The sequence below is a fragment of the Delphinapterus leucas genome, chromosome 7 (genome assembly GCF_059928025.1).
Source record: "Delphinapterus leucas isolate spDelLeu-1000000601 "Yukka" chromosome 7, BTC_Dleu_Yukka2, whole genome shotgun sequence".
Taxonomy (NCBI): domain Eukaryota; kingdom Metazoa; phylum Chordata; class Mammalia; order Artiodactyla; family Monodontidae; genus Delphinapterus; species Delphinapterus leucas.
Genome location: NC_143135.1, coordinates 6,904,113 through 6,924,308, shown reverse-complemented (window position 1 = coordinate 6,924,308; position 20,196 = coordinate 6,904,113). Strand labels below are relative to the sequence as shown.

General features: G+C 62.3%; 1 protein-coding gene across 12 annotated transcripts in view; it reads left to right on the top strand.

The window, feature by feature from the left end:
* Positions 1–20,196, top strand: part of PCNX3 (pecanex 3) — a 22,982-nt gene extending 2,786 nt beyond the window's left edge. For 5 of the 12 annotated variants that reach the window (XM_022591467.3, XM_022591465.3, XM_022591460.3 and 2 more), the window contains 31 exons: positions 27–122; positions 347–1,474; positions 1,982–2,105; positions 2,188–2,366; positions 2,582–2,672; positions 3,063–3,198; positions 4,419–4,579; positions 5,379–5,532; positions 5,828–5,860; positions 6,137–6,308; positions 6,412–6,522; positions 6,874–6,965; positions 7,127–7,236; positions 7,390–7,495; positions 7,595–7,687; positions 7,875–8,025; positions 9,183–9,327; positions 9,679–9,856; positions 10,605–10,713; positions 10,874–11,003; positions 11,422–11,480; positions 11,581–11,796; positions 12,438–12,691; positions 16,408–16,638; positions 16,805–16,908; positions 17,217–17,364; positions 17,452–17,682; positions 17,757–18,031; positions 18,951–19,084; positions 19,172–19,470; positions 19,547–20,196. In XM_022591467.3, coding sequence (XP_022447175.2) covers positions 27–122; positions 347–1,474; positions 1,982–2,105; positions 2,188–2,366; positions 2,582–2,672; positions 3,063–3,198; positions 4,419–4,579; positions 5,379–5,532; positions 5,828–5,860; positions 6,137–6,308; positions 6,412–6,522; positions 6,874–6,965; positions 7,127–7,236; positions 7,390–7,495; positions 7,595–7,687; positions 7,875–8,025; positions 9,183–9,327; positions 9,679–9,856; positions 10,605–10,713; positions 10,874–11,003; positions 11,422–11,480; positions 11,581–11,796; positions 12,438–12,691; positions 16,408–16,638; positions 16,805–16,908; positions 17,217–17,364; positions 17,452–17,682; positions 17,757–18,031; positions 18,951–19,084; positions 19,172–19,470; positions 19,547–19,741 — 5,645 coding nt within the window. In that variant the 3' untranslated portion in view covers positions 19,742–20,196. The remainder of the gene's footprint in view (positions 1–26; positions 123–346; positions 1,475–1,981; positions 2,106–2,187; positions 2,367–2,581; positions 2,673–3,062; positions 3,199–4,418; positions 4,580–5,378; positions 5,533–5,827; positions 5,861–6,136; positions 6,309–6,411; positions 6,523–6,873; positions 6,966–7,126; positions 7,237–7,389; positions 7,496–7,594; positions 7,688–7,874; positions 8,026–9,182; positions 9,328–9,678; positions 9,857–10,604; positions 10,714–10,873; positions 11,004–11,421; positions 11,481–11,580; positions 11,797–12,437; positions 12,692–16,407; positions 16,639–16,804; positions 16,909–17,216; positions 17,365–17,451; positions 17,683–17,756; positions 18,032–18,950; positions 19,085–19,171; positions 19,471–19,546) is intronic. The other 7 variants (XM_022591461.3, XM_022591462.3, XM_022591463.3 and 4 more) reach the window with 7 other exon arrangements.

Here is a 20,196-nt window from a genome sequence, read left to right as displayed (position 1 = left end):
TGACGCCTCTGGGGCTGTGGTTGCAGACATCAAGGAGCTGGTGCGGGAGCAGGGCAGCAACAACGTGATCATGACCTCTGCCGATCGAGAGATGCTGAAGCTAAGCTCACAGGAGAAGCTGAGTGAGTGGGCATGTTGGCAAGAGCCTGGGGAGAAGACTAGCTGTCTTGTCTTTGAGTCACCCCAACTTTTACTTCCCTGGGCTCTCTGTGTTCTCTCAGATTGGACCTCCTCTGTGTCCTGCCCCACCGGGTTCTCAGAAAGTGGGGCCATAGGACCCCCTCAGCCACCAGTCTCTTTTGTAGAATGCCATTCTGTCGTCTTCTGTCTTCTTGTGTTCTGATAGTTGGAGACCTCCCCCAGACGCCTCCAGGGGCTGCCCCAGACCCATCTCTCCCCAGCACGGACTCCTCAGAACGTTCTCCCCTGGCTGGAGATGGCGCCCCCTGGAGTGGGAGCAGCGTGGCTGACACTCCCATGAGCCCCCTGCTGAAGGGGAGCCTCAGCCAGGAGCTGAGCAAGAGCTTCCTGACGCTGACCCGGCCCGACCGGGCCCTGGTGAGGACCAGCAGTCGACGGGAACACCGCCGCGGAGCGAGCGGCTACCAGCCCCTGGACCGGAGGGGCTCGGGTGAGCCCACACCCCAGAAAGCCGGCTCCTCAGATTCCTGCTTCAGTGGCACTGACAGGGAAACGTTGAGCAGCTTCAAGAGCGAGAAGACCAACTCGACCCACCTGGACAGCCCCCCCGGTGGGCAAGCCCCCGAGGGCAGCGACACAGACCCACCCTCGGAGGCAGAGCTGCCCGCTTCACCAGATGCTGGGGTCCCGTCAGATGACACACTGCGTTCCTTTGACACAGTCGTAGGAGCAGGGACGCCTCCGGGCCCGGCTGAGCCGCTCCTGGTTGTACGGCCCAAGGACTTGGCCCTGCTGCGGCCTAGCAAACGGCGGCCACCTGTGAGAAGACACTCCCCCGCTGGCCGTGCCCCTCGGCGGCCGCTGCTGGAAGGCGGGGGCTTCTTCGAGGACGATGACACCAGCGAGGGCAGTGAACTGAGCCCGGCCTCCAGCCTCCGGTCCCAGCGCCGCTACAGCACCGACAGCTCCTCGTCCACTTCCTGCTATTCCCCTGAGAGTTCTCGGGGTGCGGCGGGGGGGCCCCGGAAACGACGGGCCCCGCACGGGGCTGAGGAGGGGACGGCTGTGCCTCCCAAGCGGCCCTATGGGACCCAGCGGACGCCTAGTACCGCCAGCGCCAAAACGCACGCCCGCGTGCTGAGCATGGACGGGGCAGGGGGTGATGGCCTGAGGGGCCCCCTGGCTGGCTCCAAGGCTGAGCTGGAGGTCCAGGCGGGGGTGGAGCTGGCAGCTGGTGAGCCCGCCGTGCTGCCCGCCGAGGCCCGCCGGGGACCTGCGGCCAACCAGCCTGGCTGGCGGGGGGAGCTGCAGGAGGATGGTGCTGTGGGGGGAGGTGAGTGCCGGCTCCAGAGCTGGGGGGAGGCGAGCTCGGTAGGGACGTGGGTTTGGGCCAGGGGCAGCTGGAGTGGACCTGGTCAGCCTCTGTCTCAGGCAGCAGATGGACAAGGACGCAGCGACCTAGTGACGTTGGCTGCCAGGCGTCTCAGATGAGCAAGGCTGGAGTGGTGAGGAGACCGAGGCAGAGACCTCAGGCACCTGACTCCAGGTCCTGCAGGTAGCACCTGGGCCTCTGCTCTTTGAGGACTCTGAGTAGCCACGCTCATCCTCCTGGGTCGCCAGTGGGGCAGAGCAGATCACGTCCTTGTTTCCACATGTGGAAACTGAGGCCCACGTGGTTAGGTGACCTGGCTGGGCCACAGAGGCGGGATACGGTTGGACTAGGCCTGACCTTTAGCTCCATCCATGCAGGGGCATCTGTCTCCCCCCCTCCCCCAACCCTCCCTCAGGCTCTGTCCAAGCCTCTGTCACTTAAGCTCGGGGGGCCTCTCTCTCTGGTCAGCTGCCGAGGAGACTGGCAAGCGGGACCGCTCAAGCAGCGTGAGGCGGGCACAGGCCATCCGGAGGCGTCACAATGCCGGCAGCAACCCTACCCCCCCCGCCTCGCTCATGGGCTCGCCGCCCAGGTGAGCACCTGCTGGCTGCTTGGACGGGAGTGGGGGCCGGCTGGCTCTAAGGGGTGCTGACCATGAGCCGACCCCTCCCCAGCAGCCTGCAGGAAGCTCAGCGGGGCCGGGCTGCCTCCCATTCCCGGGCGCTGACGCTGCCCTCTGCCCTGCACTTCGCCTCCTCGCTGCTGCTCACTCGGGCCGGCGCCAACGTGCACGAGGCTTGCACCTTTGACGACACTTCCGAGGGTGCCGTGCACTACTTCTATGACGAGAGCGGTGAGCCCCTCCCCCGGTCCGTGGCCAAGCCTCTTTCTCTCCCGCTGAGGGTCATGGTCCCAGCAGCTGTGCTCTTGGTGCCCAGGGGCTGGGCTGCCATCCAGGGGAACCCAGCAGAGGGTTTTCCTCACTTGATGGCCCTGGTGCCCACGTGGGGTGGGCCTCGGTGCTCCTGTCCCTGACAGGCTGCCTTGTGTCCCACACTTGTGCCCCAGGCGTGCGGCGTTCCTACACCTTTGGCCTGGCTGGAGGCGGCTACGAGAACCCTGTAGGGCAGCAGGGGGAGCAGGCAGCCAATGGTGCCTGGTGAGTCTCCAAGCTTGGGCTCTCCCGACCCAGCAGCCGATGGGCTGCCATTTCTGGGGAATTTTCTGTCTTCCTTCTTTGGGCTGGGCAGGGGCAGCTCAGACCTCTAGGAGGAGAGGAGGGTGGGCGGCGGTGAAGGGTGGACCTGCAGGGATCCCTTAGGTCTCTGGTTCCGCGGCATTTCCAAGCAGGAGGCTTCCAGGGTCTTCCAGGAGGCCCAGGACCTGGGAGGGAGGCACTTCTGCCACCTGACTCCTCTGGACACCCCTGTGCTCCTGGGTATTGGAGCAGCTCCCTTGGGCCCCCAGTCATGGCCTGGCCTTGGCCTCGACCCCATTCCTTTCCCAGCCTCACCCACAGCCCCGACCCTCACGGCTGCTGTTCCCACAGGGACCGCCACTCGCATTCCTCCAGCTTCCACTCGGCTGATGTCCCAGAGGCGACAGGTGGCTTGAACCTGCTACAGCCGCGGCCCGTGGTCCTGCAGGGCATGCAGGTGCGCCGAGTGCCCCTGGAGATCCCAGAGGTGAGGAGCCAGCATCGGGGAAGGAGCTGCAGGGGGCGGGGTGCAGACCACCAAGCATCCACCCAGGCACCAGGAGGGACATGTCACCCTGAGTGAGGGCTCCAGGGGCCTTGAGATAGCTGTCTTGACCTTTGATGGCAGGGTGCACAGGTCCTGGACCTGAATGGCTCAAGGAGTCGCTTATTTATTTACTCGTTCAACGAACATGTCTGGAATAGTTTTGTTTGCCCTGGAGGGGCCACAGTTAGTGGGGATGGTGGATGTTAGCAGTGGCACTTGGAGAAGGGGCAGTTGAGCTCGCCTGGCAGTGGCAGTGCTGCCTCCTGTGCTGGGCGCCTGACGTGGGGTGTCTTGAGGCATGCTGTTCGAGCTTGTCCGTCTCAGCAGAGCTAGCAAGAGCGCCACCTTTCGTTCCTGAAAGCGTCCTGACGTGGGCAATAACTGATGTGGTTGGCCAGGGAATAACAGAAGTACTAGGGACGTATGAGACACAGACTCAGAGTTAAACGACAGTCGTGAAAGTAGCACCCACACACCCAGGGCCACAGAGAGGCCACGGGCAGCGCCCAGAAGCCCCACGTGCCCCTTCCTGACGCGATTATTCTCTTGACGGTCACGTGGGATAGCAGTGTTATCCTTCCACAGCCGAGGGTCTCCACCAGCGGCAGGGGCTGTGCTGCTGGGCTCTCCAGAGCCCAGCACAGGGACAGGCTCGTAGTTGTATCCCGTAAACACTTGTTGAATTAAAGACACGAGAAGCCCAAAGAGATTAAGTAGTTGGTCCAGGGCCTCGCAGTGCTGGCACCGGCACCGAGGCCCCGTCCTCAGGGCTGGCGCTCCGTGTGCTCCAGGGTAGGGGGGTCTGAGTGACCCTGAGGGCTCTGTCTGGGAGGAGGGTAGTGTTTGTGCTGGCTCCTGAAGGATAAGGTGGATTTCCCTGAGCCCAGGAAGAGACGGGAGATGCTGCCTGAGTGGGGAAGACAGACGCAGGAGCTAGTAATCCTGGCGTCCAGCAGCCCTGGAAGCCCCCACGGCCACTGAGCCCCGTCCTGGGAAGCTGGAGGAAGGAGTAGGCCCTTGGATGAAGGGTCAGGGCAGGCCGCGGGGCTGCTACATGGTGGGGACTTTCTGTGTTGACCAGCCAGTGTGTGCCGGGGGGTGGCAGTGGACCACGGGGGCGGGGGGTGCGGGGCTGATGGCCGCGGCCATGGGGACCGCAGTTTGACCTGCTGGACCAGGACTCCCTGCACGAATCCCAGGAGCAGACACTGATGGAGGAGGCGCCGCCCCGGGCCCAGCACAGCTACAAGTACTGGCTTCTTCCCGGCCGCTGGACCTCTGTGCGCTACGAGCGGCTCGCCCTGCTGGCCCTGCTGGACCGGTGAGCACCCACCCCCTCATCCCCCAGTCCTTGATCGTCCCTGGCCCCTGGCCTTCCAGACTCTGAACGTGTGGAGGCTGTCATGGCAACAGAGAACCTACCTGCTGGGGTCGCTGAGGGTGCGTGGAGAGCTGGAGTCTGCAGTGGGGTTTCTTCAGGTGCTTCTGGGTGCAGAGGGGCGGCCGAGGGGGTGGTGCTCTGGTCACTCCTCTCCCAGAGCTTTGCTGGAGATGTTGTTCCTGTTCAGTGTGTTGTTTTTTATTTGCTTCTGGGTGAGTGTCAAGTAAATTGAATCCTGTACCCTGAAAAAGCTAACGAACCATCTGTCTTAGCTTTCCATGTTTTCGGGAGGAAACTGAGGCCCAGAAAGTGAGAGAGATCAGATGACGTTTGTTGTCCGGGTGAATGATTTGGGCCTGGAACCTGTGTCCTGCCTTCCTGTGTTCTGGATTTCTCCCGGCGCTGTGACCGGTGTTTTGGGGGCATTGTCTGTGTGCGTAGCATAGCGAGTGGGAGCCGGAGATGGGCAGATGCCAGAGTGGTGGCACCTGAGGCCTCAGGGTCTAGAGGGGGCAAAGACTGGCATCGGGATGCAGGGTAGCAGTGGAGTGGCTTCCTGGAGCGGGTGCCACCTGGCCCTGGCCCTGAGAGGGCATAGCTTCACATAGGATGATGGCTGGCGTGGAAACCGGCCTGGACATGGGCCTTTGTGGCTAGCTCCTGTTTCCCCCATCCCCTAACCCCTTGCCCCACTAGCAGGTGAGGAGGTGGGTGTGCTCTGACCCTGCTCTCTCTCCAGGACACGGGGGCTGGTGGAGAACATTCTCGGTGTCGGCCTGAGCAGCCTCGTCGCCTTCCTGGGCTACTTACTTTTGCTCAAGGGCTTCTTCACCGACATCTGGGTCTTCCAGTTCTGCCTGGTCATCGCCTCCTGCCAGTACTCCCTGCTGAAGGTCAGGCTTGGCTTCCTGGGTCTCTTCCCTCCCGTCTCTTCCCAGATGCACCCCCCTTCCCAGGACCCCTCTTGAGCGGGTTGAGCTCGAAACCCGCTCGAAAGCAGTTAAGATGCTTCAGATCCCCTGTAGCCACCCCCCATCCTACAAATGAGAGAACTGAAGCTCAGGACAATTCAGGGGCCTGCCCTGCTCATTCATAAGGGCCCAGAAGTGGAATCAAACAGATCCTGGGGCCTCTGACCCTCCCGTGGGCGCTGGCTCTCATCACCAGTGTAGCTCTTGTCTCTTCCAGAGTGTCCAGCCTGATGCAGCATCCCCCATGCACGTGAGTACCAGCAGAGCAGCACCTTTCCCCGCGAGACTCAGGCCTGGGTCCTGGGCAGGACTGAGACCAGGTGGGGAAGGGGTCGGATGGGGGAGAGGCAGGGCTCCCTCAACCACCCCCATCACCCCTAGCTCCTTGGTCCTTCTGTCCCCAGCATGCCAAGCTTTCTATCTTGGACCCAGGGCCAGGCACGGGACATGTGAGCGTGTGTGTGTGCACGTACAAGTAGGGTGTTCAGTAGGGGAGGCCTGGCTCCTCACAGGCCCCCCTCCCCAGGGCCACAACTGGGTGATCGCATACAGCCGGCCTGTCTACTTCTGTATCTGCTGTCTGCTCATCTGGCTGCTGGACGCCCTGGGCTCAGCTCAGCCTTTCCCGCCCGTCTCCCTCTACGGCCTCACGCTCTTCTCCGCCTCCTTCTTCTTCTGCGCCCGTGATGTAGCCACTGGTAAGGCCGGGCAGGGTTGAGGTTGCCCAGGGAGCGAGGCCCCAAGGGTGGGCCGAGGGGCAGCCTGCAGGCTGACCGGGCCTCCGCTTCCCCTCCCCGCCAGTGTTCACCTTGTGCTTCCCGTTCGTATTCCTCCTGGGCCTCCTGCCCCAGGTGAACACCTGTCTCATGTACCTGCTGGAGCAGATAGATATGCACGGCTTTGGGGGCACAGGTATGGGGCCCACGGGTGGCTCGGGGGTGTGGGGGCCGTGCGGGGCCCAGGAGGGGCTGTGGGTTATGGCTGCGGCTCTGGCTGCTCACTGAGCCTTCTCCCGCGGTGACCTGGTGGATTCTGAGAGCCCATCTCTTCCCCTCCCCTCCCTTCCCCTCCTGTCTCCTCCGCAGGCAAGTGGTTTAAACCCAAGAATGCCAGGGGTTCCGAAGGCCTCTCCGGGCTCGGGGGAGCCGAGAACAGTGGGCTGGGGACGGGGTCTGGGGGAGTTGAGAGGCAGTGGGGGGCGGTGGGGTGGGCGGCCGGCAGGTGGGAGCTGGGCTTTACTAAAGGCTGTTGCTCACCTCGCAGCCGCCACCAGCCCACTCACTGCGGTCTTCAGCCTCTTGCGCAGCTTGCTGGCTGCTGCCCTGCTCTACGGCTTCTGCCTCGGAGCCATCAAGGTAGGGATGACCTGTCGGTGGCGGGCATACTGAAGCCCAGGGGGTTGTTGGGACAGGGCTGTGAATTGGGCTCAGCAGTGGCTTCTCCCACGGTTGGGGGACCGCCCCCCGCCGCCATGCTTATCCTCATCCCCTCTGACCAGCATGGGTTCTCTCCCCAGACTCCTTGGCCAGAACAGCACGTCCCCGTCCTTTTCTCTGTCTTCTGTGGCCTCCTGGTGGCGCTGTCCTACCACCTAAGCCGGCAGAGCAGTGACCCCACCGTGCTCTGGTGGGTGCCCGCATGTACCTGTCCGTGTGCGCACGTGTATACGTGTTTGCGTGTGTCTGTCACCACCTGACATGGCAGAGGTTGGGGGGGTGTCTGTGGGAGGAGGGGCAGCCTCCCCAGACCCAGGCCCCTGACTCTTCTCATGCCCCCCAGGTCTCTGATTCGGAGCAGGCTCTTCCCTGAGCTGGAGGAGCGGAGCTTGGAGACGGCCCGCGCCGAGCCCCCAGACCCACTGCCAGACAAGATGCGTCAGTCAGTGGTGAGGACCGGCAGTGTCAGGGTCTAGTCTTGGGGTGCGGGGGTGTGGTCAGCCACTGGGTGGCGGGGACACCCAAGCTGGTGTTTCCTGACCCTGCAGCGCGAGGTCCTGCACTCTGACCTGGTGATGTGTGTGGTGATTGCTGTGCTCACCTTTGCCATCAGTGCCAGCACCGTCTTCATTGCCCTGAAGGTTCGTGTGGCGCAGGCCACCCCTCCCCCTCCCCCCACCTCAGTTTCCGCCGGAGCCCGATTGCCCTGAGGGCCTGGGCAGCCATGGCCTCACGTCCTTCTCTGCCCCTGGCTGACCTGTACCAGGTGGCTCCGTGGCCCTGTGGCCTGTGTCCCTTGGCTGAGCCTCCCGCCTCTCCCTCTTGCAGTCCGTGCTGGGTTTTGTGTTGTATGCGCTGGCTGGGGCCGTGGGCTTCTTCACCCATTACCTGCTGCCGCAACTCCGCAAACAGCTGCCCTGGTTCTGCCTGTCACAGCCCGTGCTGAAGCCGCTGGAGTACAGCCAGTATGAAGTGCGCGGTGAGTGCCCCCCGCCCCGGGCTGGGACCCCTCCACCCCTCCTGCCCTGATTTCCAAGCGGACCTGCAGCCTGATGGGAGCACAGGCCTCGCAGCTCAGAGTGCCAGCAGGGGGCAGCCTCTGCCCACACCTCCCCGTCCGCTCTGGCACTGGCCCTGCGGCCCCTTCACTGCCCTCTGTACCCGCTCCTGCGCCCGCTTCAGCCCATGCCTCACTTTCACCCTGCCTGCTTTGCCCTTTTCCTACCTGCCTCGCAGTCTCTGAGGAGATGGGAGAAGTAGAACTCCAGGACCTTAAAGGGACGCGTTGTCGAGAATTACAAGTTGGCTACCAACGAACTACATCAGCCTGGCATGCGTTTTTACTTGGATTCTGCAACACAAACACCCCTGAGCCTATATTTAAACACCTGGATTTGTTTACTCTTTTCTTTTTTTCTTTAATATTTATTTGTTTATTATTTTGGCTGCTCCGGGTCTTAGTTGCGGCGCACGGGATCTTCATTGCGGCTTGTGGGATCTTTAGTTGCAGCATGCAGACTCTTAGTTGCGGCATGCATGTGGGATCTAGTTACCCGACCAGGGATCAAACCTGGGCCCTCTGCATTGGGAGCGCAGAGTCTTACCCACTGGACCGACAGGGAAGGCCATAAACATCTGGATTTGTTATGCAAAGGTCCACATGCCTTTGTTTTCATAGACGATGAAGGATTTTGCCCACTGGGCCAGCATCTCCATGTGGCTGAAGTCAGCTCGAGCCAAGTGGCAGGGGCCCCTTCAGAAGGGCCCTGAGGCTGAGGATCACTGTGTGCTTGGGCCTCACCCTGCCCGCCCTGGCTCCGGTGGGCACCTGGGGCGTTGTCATCAGCCTTTATTTCACAGACAGCCGACTGGGCAGAGCACCTGCCCTAATCCCCCAACACACCCGACCTGGGCCTCATCGGCCTCATTGCCCTCATCTGGGCTGCCAGAGATCAACCACCTGGCCCGCAACCGCTCAGAGTCTCTAGGGACCCAGAATGCCACATCCCCACGTCCTGGGGTTTGCCGTCTGTCCAGGTTCCTTTGGAGAGCACACCTATCCTGCCCCGTGGTTGGAGGGGAATGCGGAGGACCCGGTGCTAGACAGCAGTCCCACCTTTCCACCTTTCGTTGCAGGTGCTGCCCAGGTGATGTGGTTTGAGAAGCTGTACGCCGGCCTGCAGTGTGCGGAGAAGTACCTCATCTACCCTGCTGTGGTGCTCAACGCCCTCACAGTGGACGCCCACACGGTTGTCAGCCACCCGGACAAGTTCTGTCTCTAGTGAGGACCGACAGCCCCCTGCCATCCCACCGTCTACATCTCCGTGTGACACAGGGGGAAACTGAGGCCCAGAGAGGGAAGGACACCTGCCTCAGTTGCCCAGCAAGCTTAAGTAGGCCCCCAGCTCCTGACACCCTTTCCGGTGCAGCAGCTGTCCCTTCAAGAGCAGACGTGTCTCTCCAGTGTGCCTGAAGGGGGTGACCTCTTTAGAGAGCAGAGACGAAGAGGCACCGGGCCAGAAGAGCAGGGGCCTGCCCAGCAGAGCCCAGGCCAGGGCCAGCAAGGGATGGGCACCCACACCCACTGTGCCGAGTCTCCGCCCAGTGCCTAACGCCCACCCCTCGCCCACAGCTGCCGGGCGCTGCTGATGACCGTGGCTGGGCTGAAGCTGCTGCGCTCGGCTTTCTGCTGCCCACCCCAGCAGTACCTGACCCTGGCCTTCACCGTCCTGCTGTTCCACTTCGACTACCCGCGCCTCTCCCAGGGCTTCCTGCTCGACTACTTCCTCATGTCCCTGCTCTGCAGCAAGGTGAGACTGTGCAGGAAGACTCCAGGCTGTGCAGCGGGAGCAGGCCTCTCGTGCCTTGGTGCGGGAGACCTTCCCCAGTCCACGTTAGCCACACTGGGGGCCTTCGCAGCGGCTCCTGGCGGGGCAGCGAGCATGCTGAGGTTTAAAGTGGGTAAGTGATTTGCCTCAGGTCTCCTGGAGCATTGGTGATCAGCTGGGATTTGAAAAGGACCGTTCCCCGGCTCTGTGCTGGAGTCTGCAGTGGTGCCTGCAGGGCGACCCCAGTGCAGGCCTGAGCTTTCAGCTCACTCATGTGGGCATTCTAGTCTGGTTTCTGGCCTGGCCCAGGATGGTGGCGATCCAGACTGTGTCCCCCTCTGAGGGCAGGGCCTGTGACTGTCTCTTAACTCTTGGTACCACAGTTGAGGCCCAGCCTCATCACTGAGAGTGGCATGGCCTGAGCAAGTCTGCTCTACCTTCTCGAACTTCAGTTTTCCCATCTGAGAAATGGGACAGCAGTAGGAGGCTCCCGGAGTGGTTCTACGAATTAAATGGCTAACGCCCCCTTGGTTGCTTTGTCTGGAGCTGCTGATGGTATCGGGGGCTTCGAGGCAGGTCCAGAGTGTAAGAGCTGGGAGTGATCTTGAGCTTGACTCCCATGTAGGCAGCAAGTGGCGTAGCCCCAAGGCTCTGAGTGGGTACTTGGTGGACCCCCCCTCTCTGTGAGTGATCTGCGTATCTTTTACCTTCCCCCCTTCCAACCCTGCAGCTGTGGGACCTGCTGTACAAGCTGCGTTTTGTGCTGACCTACATCGCGCCCTGGCAGATCACGTGGGGCTCGGCTTTCCACGCTTTTGCCCAGCCATTCGCCGTGCCACGTACCCAGCCTGCCGCCTGCTGCCTGGGCGCGGGTGTGCAGGGAGGACCGTGGCCTGGATGGGGCTGGGGGCCGCCAGGCGGGTTGGCACGGGGTGGGGGGCTAGTGAGGGAGGCCGGGGAGGGTCCTGCGTGCCTGCCACCTCCTTGACTCGTGCCCAGACTCGGCCATGCTGTTCGTTCAGGCCCTGCTCTCCGCGCTCTTCTCCACGCCGCTCAACCCCCTGCTGGGTAGCGCCGTCTTCATCATGTCCTACGCGCGGCCCCTCAAGTTCTGGGAGCGCGACTACAAGTGAGTCTCGTGGGACACAGAAGCAAGTTCCGGGGGCGTCCCTGAGAGGGATTTGGCAGAGGAGCGGGATGGCTGCACCGGGGGGCAGGTTGCGGGGAGACGGGAAGGAGTTTGGAGCCCAGGCTGGGTGGGGCACTGTGGGCTTCGGTGAGGTGGCTGACCCAAACGAGGCAAAACTCGAGCCAGGCCGAGGCCTCGGCTCACACCCTGGGCTTCCTGGCTGTGTGGTCCCGGGTGAGTCCCCTCATGTCCCTGAGCCTCAGCCTCCCCCTCTGTCACGGGGCTGTTGTGGCGTCTGCCTCAGAGTGCAGGGGTGCGGGTTCGGAGGGGAGGTGCTTGGGGCTGGCGGGAGCAGTCGTTAAGCCCTGGGCAGCGTTGCCCTCTTGGCCACCTGTGTTGTCGCTCTCTCTCTGAACAGCACTAAACGTGTGGATCATTCCAACACCCGCCTGGTCACACAGCTGGACCGGAACCCTGGTGTGTACCTGGCCATCGGGGGCTTTCGGGTGGGGCCTTTCTGGAGGGAGCCTTGCTCACGTGTCACGTTGTCCATCTGTCCGTCCATCCTGGGTTCCAGGAGCTGATGACAATAACCTCAACTCGATCTTCTACGAGCACTTGACTCGCTCGCTGCAGCACACGCTGTGTGGGGACCTGGTGCTGGGCCGCTGGGGCAACTATGGCCCCGGCGACTGCTTTGTTCTGGCCTCCGACTACCTCAACGCCCTGGTGCACCTCATCGAGGTCGGCAATGGCCTCGTCACCTTCCAGCTGCGTGGCCTCGAGTTCCGGGGTGAGTCGCGGGGCCGAGTTTGACGGTGTGTCGGGGCTGGACTCTAGCCCTGCTCTGCTCCGGTTTGCTGGGGCCCTTGAGCAAGGGGCTCTGTCCGCCGGGCCTGGGTTTCCTAGTCCGAGCAGTGAGGCGGCAGGCTCTCTCCAGCCCAGCCCCGTCCCTGCCCTGACTGCGGCAGGTCTGTAGCGACCAGGCTGCTCTGATGAAAGCTCGGACCTGGAGCTTCCGCTGGCCTGCTCTGCGGTCTCAGGCCAGGACCAGGTGGGCGGCCACACATAAGCCCTGGTGAGTGAGCCGTTTCCTTGCCCTCAGGAAGCTGTGCCTGGAAGATGCCAGCTTCAGAGGGGCTCACAGATGCACAGGGGCTCTAGGCACAGCTCGGGAGCAACACGAGCCTGAGCTTCAGTCTTTGCGTCTATAGATGAGGGACCAGACCCTGTCCCCTCCCCCCAACCCTCAACGACCCAGTTACACCCATCGCGGCCACTGGGAGTCGGGAGAAAGGGGCTTGTTTGTTAATCGGTTCACTTAATAATGGTTACTTGCGTCGCATCTCGGGGAGGTGCCTGGGCACTGTCTGGGGAGGAGGTAGGCTGGGGTGTCCCTGTGGCCCCCTGACTGGAGCCCCCCCTTCCCCGCAGGTACGTACTGCCAGCAGCGTGAGGTGGAGGCCATCACAGAGGGTGTGGAGGAGGATGAGGGCTGCTGCTGCTGCGAGCCTGGCCACCTGCCGAGGGTCCTGTCCTTCAATGCCGCCTTCGGGCAGCGCTGGCTGGCCTGGGAAGTGACAGCCAGCAAGTACGTGCTGGAGGGCTACAGCATCAGTGACAACAACGCTGCCTCCATGCTGCAGGTCTTCGACCTCCGCAAGATCCTCATCACCTACTACGTCAGGGTATGAGGGGCAGGTGGCTGGGGGCAGGGGTCCCCGCCGGTGACTGCTCACTGGCCAGGAGCATCCCGAAGGCCATCCTCTGGATCCTTGGGGGCCTGTTTTGCCCAAGGGAAGCAGAGGCCTCAGAGAGTTTAATCAGCCTCCAAAGTGTCAGTGTTGGACAGCGGGCCTCAGAGGCCCATGTGACTCTCTGACGGTGGGGAGCCCGGGGCGGCGGGCTCCCTGTCACCCTCCTCCAGGAGGCTCACGTGGGGTGGTGAGTCCTGGGGGCCGGTGGGCAGCACGTGCACAGATCCTCTCTCTGGGAGGGGCGTTGCTGATACCAGCCTTCTAGACCACCAGCCCCGCCCCACGACCCCCCAGTACAGAGTGACGGTAATAGGAACAGTGGTGGCAGGAACGACAGTCTTAGGAGCAGCTGCCAAGCAGCGGTGCTCACTGAGGGCTGGGCTCTGCCAGGTACCCCTCCTGAGCTGGGTGAAGCCCGCCACACCCTCCGGGAGAGGTCCCGCTGCCTCAGATGCGGACAGTGACTTGCCCGAGGCCCTAGAATCAGGAGAAGTGCCAGAGCTAGGCTTAGCCCAGGCCTGGTCCTCACTGTCTCAGCCTGGGCACGCCAAGCCAGGCCTGAGGGTGTCGAGGCCTATGGTGACGTGGCAGGGGGTTGGTGAGGCACGGTGTGGGGTCCGAAGGGAGCTGTGGATTGGGTTCTGGGAAGCTTAAGGTATCGCCTTCTTTGCTGTGCCTGTCAACCCCCTTGAGAAGTGGGGATTCTCGCAGTTCTGTAAGGTGGCAGGGATGATGAGGGCGTACAGGAGCGGGGTGAGTAGGGGCTCACAGGTCCTCTCACGCTCTCTTAGCATCTTCCCTGGGGCTTGTCGTGGGCCCAGAAGGGGTGGCCTGTTGGAGTCCAGGTGAGCCTGCCCACCTGAGGTTCTCTCTAGGGCAGTCCTGTGCATCCCCTAGCTGTCCTTCACTGCCAGTGGGCACCCCATCTGTGTCGCTTGTCAGAGAAACTGCACTTTCTCTGCTGTGGATGTTTCCACCCGTCCACTCCTAGGGAAGGGCTTGTGAGCCTGCCCCATACTTATCGTCACCAAGAAAGAGGCTGTGGTCCAGAAAAAGGACCAGCCGCAGGTCACCCAGGGGTTACGGTCCTGTCCACCTTCCTCTCCCCGTCTCCTGAGAGGTGCTCCTGCCCAGGTCTCCCCACTTCCTCCCTCTCGGCCAGTGTAGGCTTCTCGTGACGGTGTAGCAGACCCCAGCCAGGCCCCCGGCTAGCAGGCTGAGATGAGCGCCGCCCCTGTCCAGCTTCTTGAGGGGAAGCTGACTTGCCACAGCTGCCTCAAAGGCTGGGCAGAATCACGGCCGTGTGGAGGCGCCTGGAGGACCCAGGGAAGGCTCTGCCCAGGATGGAGTGTGGGCTGAAGTTTGGAAGGATGAATGGGGGCTGCTGAGGCAGGCCCTGGGGGGAGGCAGGTGTGCAGGGCAGCCCCACAAGCCTGGGGCAGTTCAGGGATGTGTCCCATCCAGCCCTGGGCTTGGCAGACCAGGCGGAGCCTTCCTGTGCAGATTTAGCCCCCCTTGGCGCCTCCTACCCCTTGTCCTTCGTGGAAGTCACTGAGTGCAGTTGCTTGAGAGATTCAGTGCAACTCTCGTGGCCACGGAGACACTGGCCCTCACATCCACCTGCAGCCAAGCCTTGGGGTGCTCTTAGCATTTCCAAGCTCAGGCACATTCATTCTGCTGTTTGATTCTTTTTTTTTTTTTTTTTTTTTTGCGGTACGCGGGCCTCTCACTGTTGTGGCCTCTCCCGTTGCGGAGCACAGGCTCCGGACGCACAGGCTCAGCGACCATGGCTCACGGGCCCAGCCGCTCCGCGGCATGTGGGATCTTCCCGGACCGGGGCATGAACCCGTGTCCCCTGCATCGGCAGGCGGACTCCCAACCACTGCGCCACCAGGGAAGCCCCTGTTTGATTCTTTTAGTAATTCTTGGAAGAGGCAAGGTCAGTGTAATAGGCCCCTTTCACAGTTGAGAAAACTGAGACTCACAGACCCGTCCTTGCAGTTAGGTGGGATGAAGGCAGAAAAGGTGCCGCAGTTGTGATGCTTATGAGGATTCAGTGAGCTGCCCCACGTGAAACATGGAGCAGAGCCACTGAGCTGCCAGCAAGTGCTTGCAGGCGGGCGCTGTTACTCCTGAGAACCACTCTCAGGGCTGGGCCCCAGGATTGCTGGTTCCGTAGAACACCATGTGGTTGTGCAAGTTAGTGGAGCACTTCTGTGTGCCAGGCCAGCTCCTCCCCCAGTCCCCAAAGTTTTTTTTTCTGGTTCTTCTTGGGGGCTGCGGAGATGCCCTCTGAGCAAGAAGGTCAGTCTGGAGCCAGTCTGCCTGGAGCCCAAGCTGCCCCACAGCCCTCCTGCCCCCATTCACCCCATTAGGCTCCTGGTGCCCCTTCCTCTTGGTAAGGGGGCCACCCAGCCTTCCCCAGACTGCCCACTCACCTGCCACAGCCGAGGCAATGCTGGGGCCAGGCTCCCAGCTACCAGGCAAGCTGCTGTATGCCGGGAACCGAACTGACGAGGCTCCACCTATAGCCATGGCCTCCAGGCGTCCCCACCATCACCACCCAGGGAGCTAGCTGAGGCCCTTGGCTCTTCCTGGCTTGTACTGTGGCCATTTTGCCCTGGCTCTTAGCCTTTCCACGTCCTACCAGAGCCACCCTGCTGGACTCCCCTACTGCCTAGGTGCCCTCTGTTCATGGCCAGCTGCGCCAGCCTCCCCAGCTCTGGACTTCCCACCCTTTCCCCAGGCAGAAGCCCATCTCGTTGGCTTCATCCCAGGGCAGCACACAGAATCCCAGTAACCTCACTGGCTGCCAGCTGCCGGCCTCACACTGCCCATCCATGCTGGCTGTGTCAGCTGCCTACTTCCAAGAGCTCCTCTGCATTTGCCCAAACCCCTGCTTAGAAGCCAGCAGAATCTCTTAAAGGGTCCAGGAGCCCCGGACTTTGGGCACAGATGCCGTGCCTCTGGCTTTTTTCTGAGGGGAAGCCCTGTGGCCGTCACACTTCAGCTGCCTCAAGGGGCCCAAGACCTAGGGGCACTTAGGCCCCACTGGCCTGCAGGCAGCCCCACGACCTTAGTCTGACCTTCTGGGGCCTCTGAGGTCTGGATGCCACAGCATCGTGGTATTGTGGTGCTGGCCAGCTCACCCTGCCCTGCTGTGTAATTGCGGGCAAGTCTGTCGTCTGTCTGGGCCTCAGTTCCCCTTACAAACAGGGCAGGAGGGAAGGGCAAGCATCCGAGCACTTGCCACAGTGCACCACCCTCCAGGGGATGCTCCGTGAGGAGGACTGCTTCCTGTCAGCTTTCCCCTTCCCCCTCCCTGGCCGAGAGAAGGGCAGCAGACTTGCCTGTGGGTCTTCAGGGAGCTGAGATGGGACACATGATGGGCGTCCCGGGAAGCTGACTTCAGCTCAGTCTGAGGGAGAAACCTCTTTTTTTTTTTTTGGCCACTCCGCATGCCTTCTGGGGTCCTGATTCCCTGACCCGAGATCGAACCCCTGGCTTTGGCAGCAAAAGCATGGAGCCCTAATCACTGGACCGCCAGGGAATTCCCACGGAGAAGCCTCTTCACCCTGACGCTGTCTCCTTCAGTGGCCAGGGCAAGGGCGCTCCCCCAGTCACTGACCCCAGCCCTCTCCTCCCAGAGCATCATCTACTATGTGAGCCGCTCTCCAAAGCTGGAGGCCTGGCTGAGCCACGAGGGCATCGCAACAGCCCTGCGTCCTGTGCGGGCACCTGGCTATGCTGACTCAGACCCCACCTTCTCACTGAGTGTGGATGAGGACTACGACCTTCGCCTCTCTGGCCTCTCGCTGCCCTCCTTCTGCGCCGTGCACCTGGAGTGGATCCAGTACTGCGCTTCCCGGCGCGGCCAGGTCCGGCCACCGCTACCCTGGGGCTGCCTTCTCCCTTCGGCCTACCCTCTCCCCGTGCAGGTTCTTCTCACCCTCAGCCTCCCTTGGCCTGGGCCCCAGCCCCCACCCCAAGTTCCCTGTCCCAGGTCTGAGCTGGGCTCTGGGGACGGGGGTCCTTGTGCCGCAGCCTGTGGACCAGGATTGGAACTCGCCGCTGGTCACGCTGTGTTTTGGCCTGTGTGTGCTGGGCCGCCGGGCCCTGGGGACAGCTTCGCACAGCATGTCGGCCAGGTGAGTGCCCGCAAGTCCAGCCGGGCCTGTCACTCTCCCCTCCTCTACCTCCATGAAGAGCTCTGGGCCTCTGGCCTCAGCCCCCAGGGGCCGCGTCAGTCCTTCCTTCAGTGGCTCTTTTACCCATGGTGACTTCGCCTGCTCCTCACCGCCCTGTGAGGGACATGGGCAGAGGTTGACCTCGTCAAGATGGCAAAACCAAGGCCCAGCATAAAGAGCCGTCTCTGCTCTGACCACTGCACATAGAGGCAGAGCTCAGGAAGCCAGGAGCCCCCTGTGCATTCACCTCCCCCCCTCCTCTTCCCCAGCCTGGAGCCCTTCCTCTATGGCCTGCACGCCCTGTTTAAGGGGGACTTCCGTATCACCTCCCCGCGCGACGAGTGGGTCTTTGCCGACATGGACCTGCTTCACCGCGTGGTGGCACCTGGGGTTCGCATGGCCCTCAAGCTTCACCAGGTAGGGAGAGGTGTGCCCAGGCAGGGTGGGGCGAGGTCTCTGCCCAGGCCAGGGGCCGCCGGCCTCAGCCCTCCGTCCTTCCCGCAGGACCACTTCACGTCCCCAGATGAGTATGAGGAGCCGGCCGCTCTGTATGACGCCATCGCAGCCAACGAGGAGCGGCTGGTCATCTCACACGAAGGCGACCCGGCCTGGCGCAGCGCCATCCTCAGCAACACGCCCTCGCTCTTGGCGCTGCGGCACGTCTTGGACGACGCCTCCGACGAGTACAAGATCATCATGCTCAACCGGCGCCACCTCAGCTTCCGTGTCATCAAGGTGGGGACGGCCGCTCGCCCGACCCGGCCCCCTTCCTGGCGCGGCCTCCTGACCCCTGCGTGTGGCCTCCGCAGGTGAACCGCGAGTGCGTGCGCGGCCTGTGGGCTGGGCAGCAGCAGGAGCTGGTGTTCCTGCGCAACCGCAACCCCGAGCGAGGCAGCATCCAGAACGCCAAGCAGGCGCTCCGCAACATGATCAACTCCTCCTGTGACCAGCCGCTGGGCTACCCCATCTACGTGTCGCCCCTCACCACCTCGCTGGCCGGCAGCCACCCCCAGCTGCGGGCATTGTGGGGCGGCCCCATCAGCCTGGGCGCCATCGCCCGCTGGCTTTTGCGCAGCTGGGAGAGGTGAGCTCCGACCCCCCGCCTCTAGCCCGCAAGGCTGGGGTCACGGGGCAGGAAGCCGGGGCTCGGAGAGAGGAAGCGGCTCTCTCCGGGGTCTGACTGAGGAAGTGCTGGAGCCAGGATTGAGCCCCGAGAGCTGACCCCTTCCCCGAGCTGACCCCTTCCCTGAGCTGACCCAACCGCATACCCCGCCCCCTCAGCCACAGCTGAATGTGGCCTTTAGCCTGAAGCACCGTTGATGATGCTTCCCTTTTTTTTTTTTTTTTTAAGGTTTATTTATTATTTATTTTATTTGTCTTTGGCTGTGTCGGGTCTTAGTTGTGGCACGTGCGATCTTCGTTGAGGAATGCGGGATCTTTTGTTGCAGTGTGTGGGCTTCTCTCTAGTTGTGACGAGCGGGTTTTCTTCTCTAGTTATGGCGCGCAGGCTCGGGGCCCATGGGCTCTGTAGTTTGCGGCACTCGGGCTCTAGTTGAGGCGCGCGAGCTCAGTAGTTGTGGCACATGGGCTTAGTCGCCCTGCGGCATGTGGGATCTTAGTTCCCTGACCAGGGATCGAACCCGTGTCCCCTGCGTTGTAAGGTGGAATCTTTACTACTGGACCACCAGGGGAGTCCCCGATAAGCCCTCCCTTAAAAGCCCTGTAGGGACTTCCCTGGTGGTTCAGTGGTTAAGACTCTGTGCTTCCGCTGCAGGCGGTGCGGGTTTGATCCCTGGTCAGGGAATTAAGATCCCACATGCCACGCAGTACGGCCTTAAGGGGAAAAAAAAAAAGCCCTGTAAAGTAGATGGCAAAAACCTTTTAGAAATAGGACTCTGGGTTCTGATATGGTAGGTGACCTGTCTTGGGTTGGGGACTTGTGCTTGTGAGGTCTTTGTATCTCCCACCCCCTACCAACCTCTTGTCCGCCTCCCATCCCCCAGGCTTCATAAGGGCTGTGGTGCCGGCTGCAACAGCGGCGGGAACGTGGATGACTCGGACTGTGGTGGAGGCGGAGGCTTGACCTCCCTCAGCAATAACCCCCCCTTGGCACACCCCACACCTGAGAACACAGCAGGTGAGCAGGCAGGGCCGCGCTGAACCGCTGAGTGGAGAGGGCAGCCTAGCCGACTGAAGTCTCTGCCCTCTTATCTGTCTCCCACAGGCGGTGGTGACCAGCCCCTCCCACCAGGCCCTGCCTGGGGCCCGAGGCCCTCCCTGAGTGGCTCTGGTGATGGGCGCCCCCCTCCTCTGCTGCAGTGGCCACCCCCTCGGCTCCCTGGACCATCCCCCGCTTCTCCTGCCCCCACTGAGGGTCCCAGGCCCTCAAGGCCCCCTGGCCCTGGCCTCCTTAGTTCTGAGGGTCCCAGTGGGAAGTGGAGCCTGGGGGGTCGGAAGGGGCTAGGGGGATCCGAGGGGGAGCCAGCCTCAGGGAGCCCTAAAGGAAGCACCCCCAAATCTCAGGTAAGGTTCTTTTGGGAAGGTCAGGTCCTGGGCAGCTCAGGTCTGCTCTCCTACCAACCTATCTCCCCTCCTTCAGGTGCCCCTAGACCTCAGCCTCAGCCCGGACATCAGCACCGATGCCTCGCCCCCCAGAGCAGTGCAGGATATTCCGTGCTTGGACAGCAGCGCTCCTGAGAGTGGCACGCCCACTGGGGCCCTGGGTGACTGGCCTGCCCCCGCTGAAGAGCGTGAGAGCCCAGCTGCCCAGCCCCTGCTGGAGCATCAGTACTGAGTGGCCTGGTGCCCTCTGGGTCCCAGCCCAGGATTCAGAAACTTGGACCCCCAGCCTTTGGCCCTTTCTGCTGGACCACAGAACTGAGTGGCTTTGGCTCCCACATGTGAACCCTGACCTCTGGCTGCCTTAGCCAGAGCACCAGAACTGAGTATCCCAGACCTCTGACCTTGGCCCCTGATCTCTCATCCTAATTCAGGGCCTGGGCTCCCCCAAACTGAGGCAGGCAGCCTCCCAGCTGGGCCCTAAGAGCCAAACCCGTGGGCTGGTCCTGCTTCAAGCCCATGGCCAGAACTGACTTGGCCCCTCGGCCTGCACTGCCTGCTGGGGTAGCCCCTTGGCCTTGGACTTGGGGCTGAAATGTGGGGAGGGGGGTTTCTTTTTCTTTTTTTTTCTTTTTTTTTTTTTTTCGTGCTTCGGAGACACCAGAATTAATAACACTATTTTTGATTTTG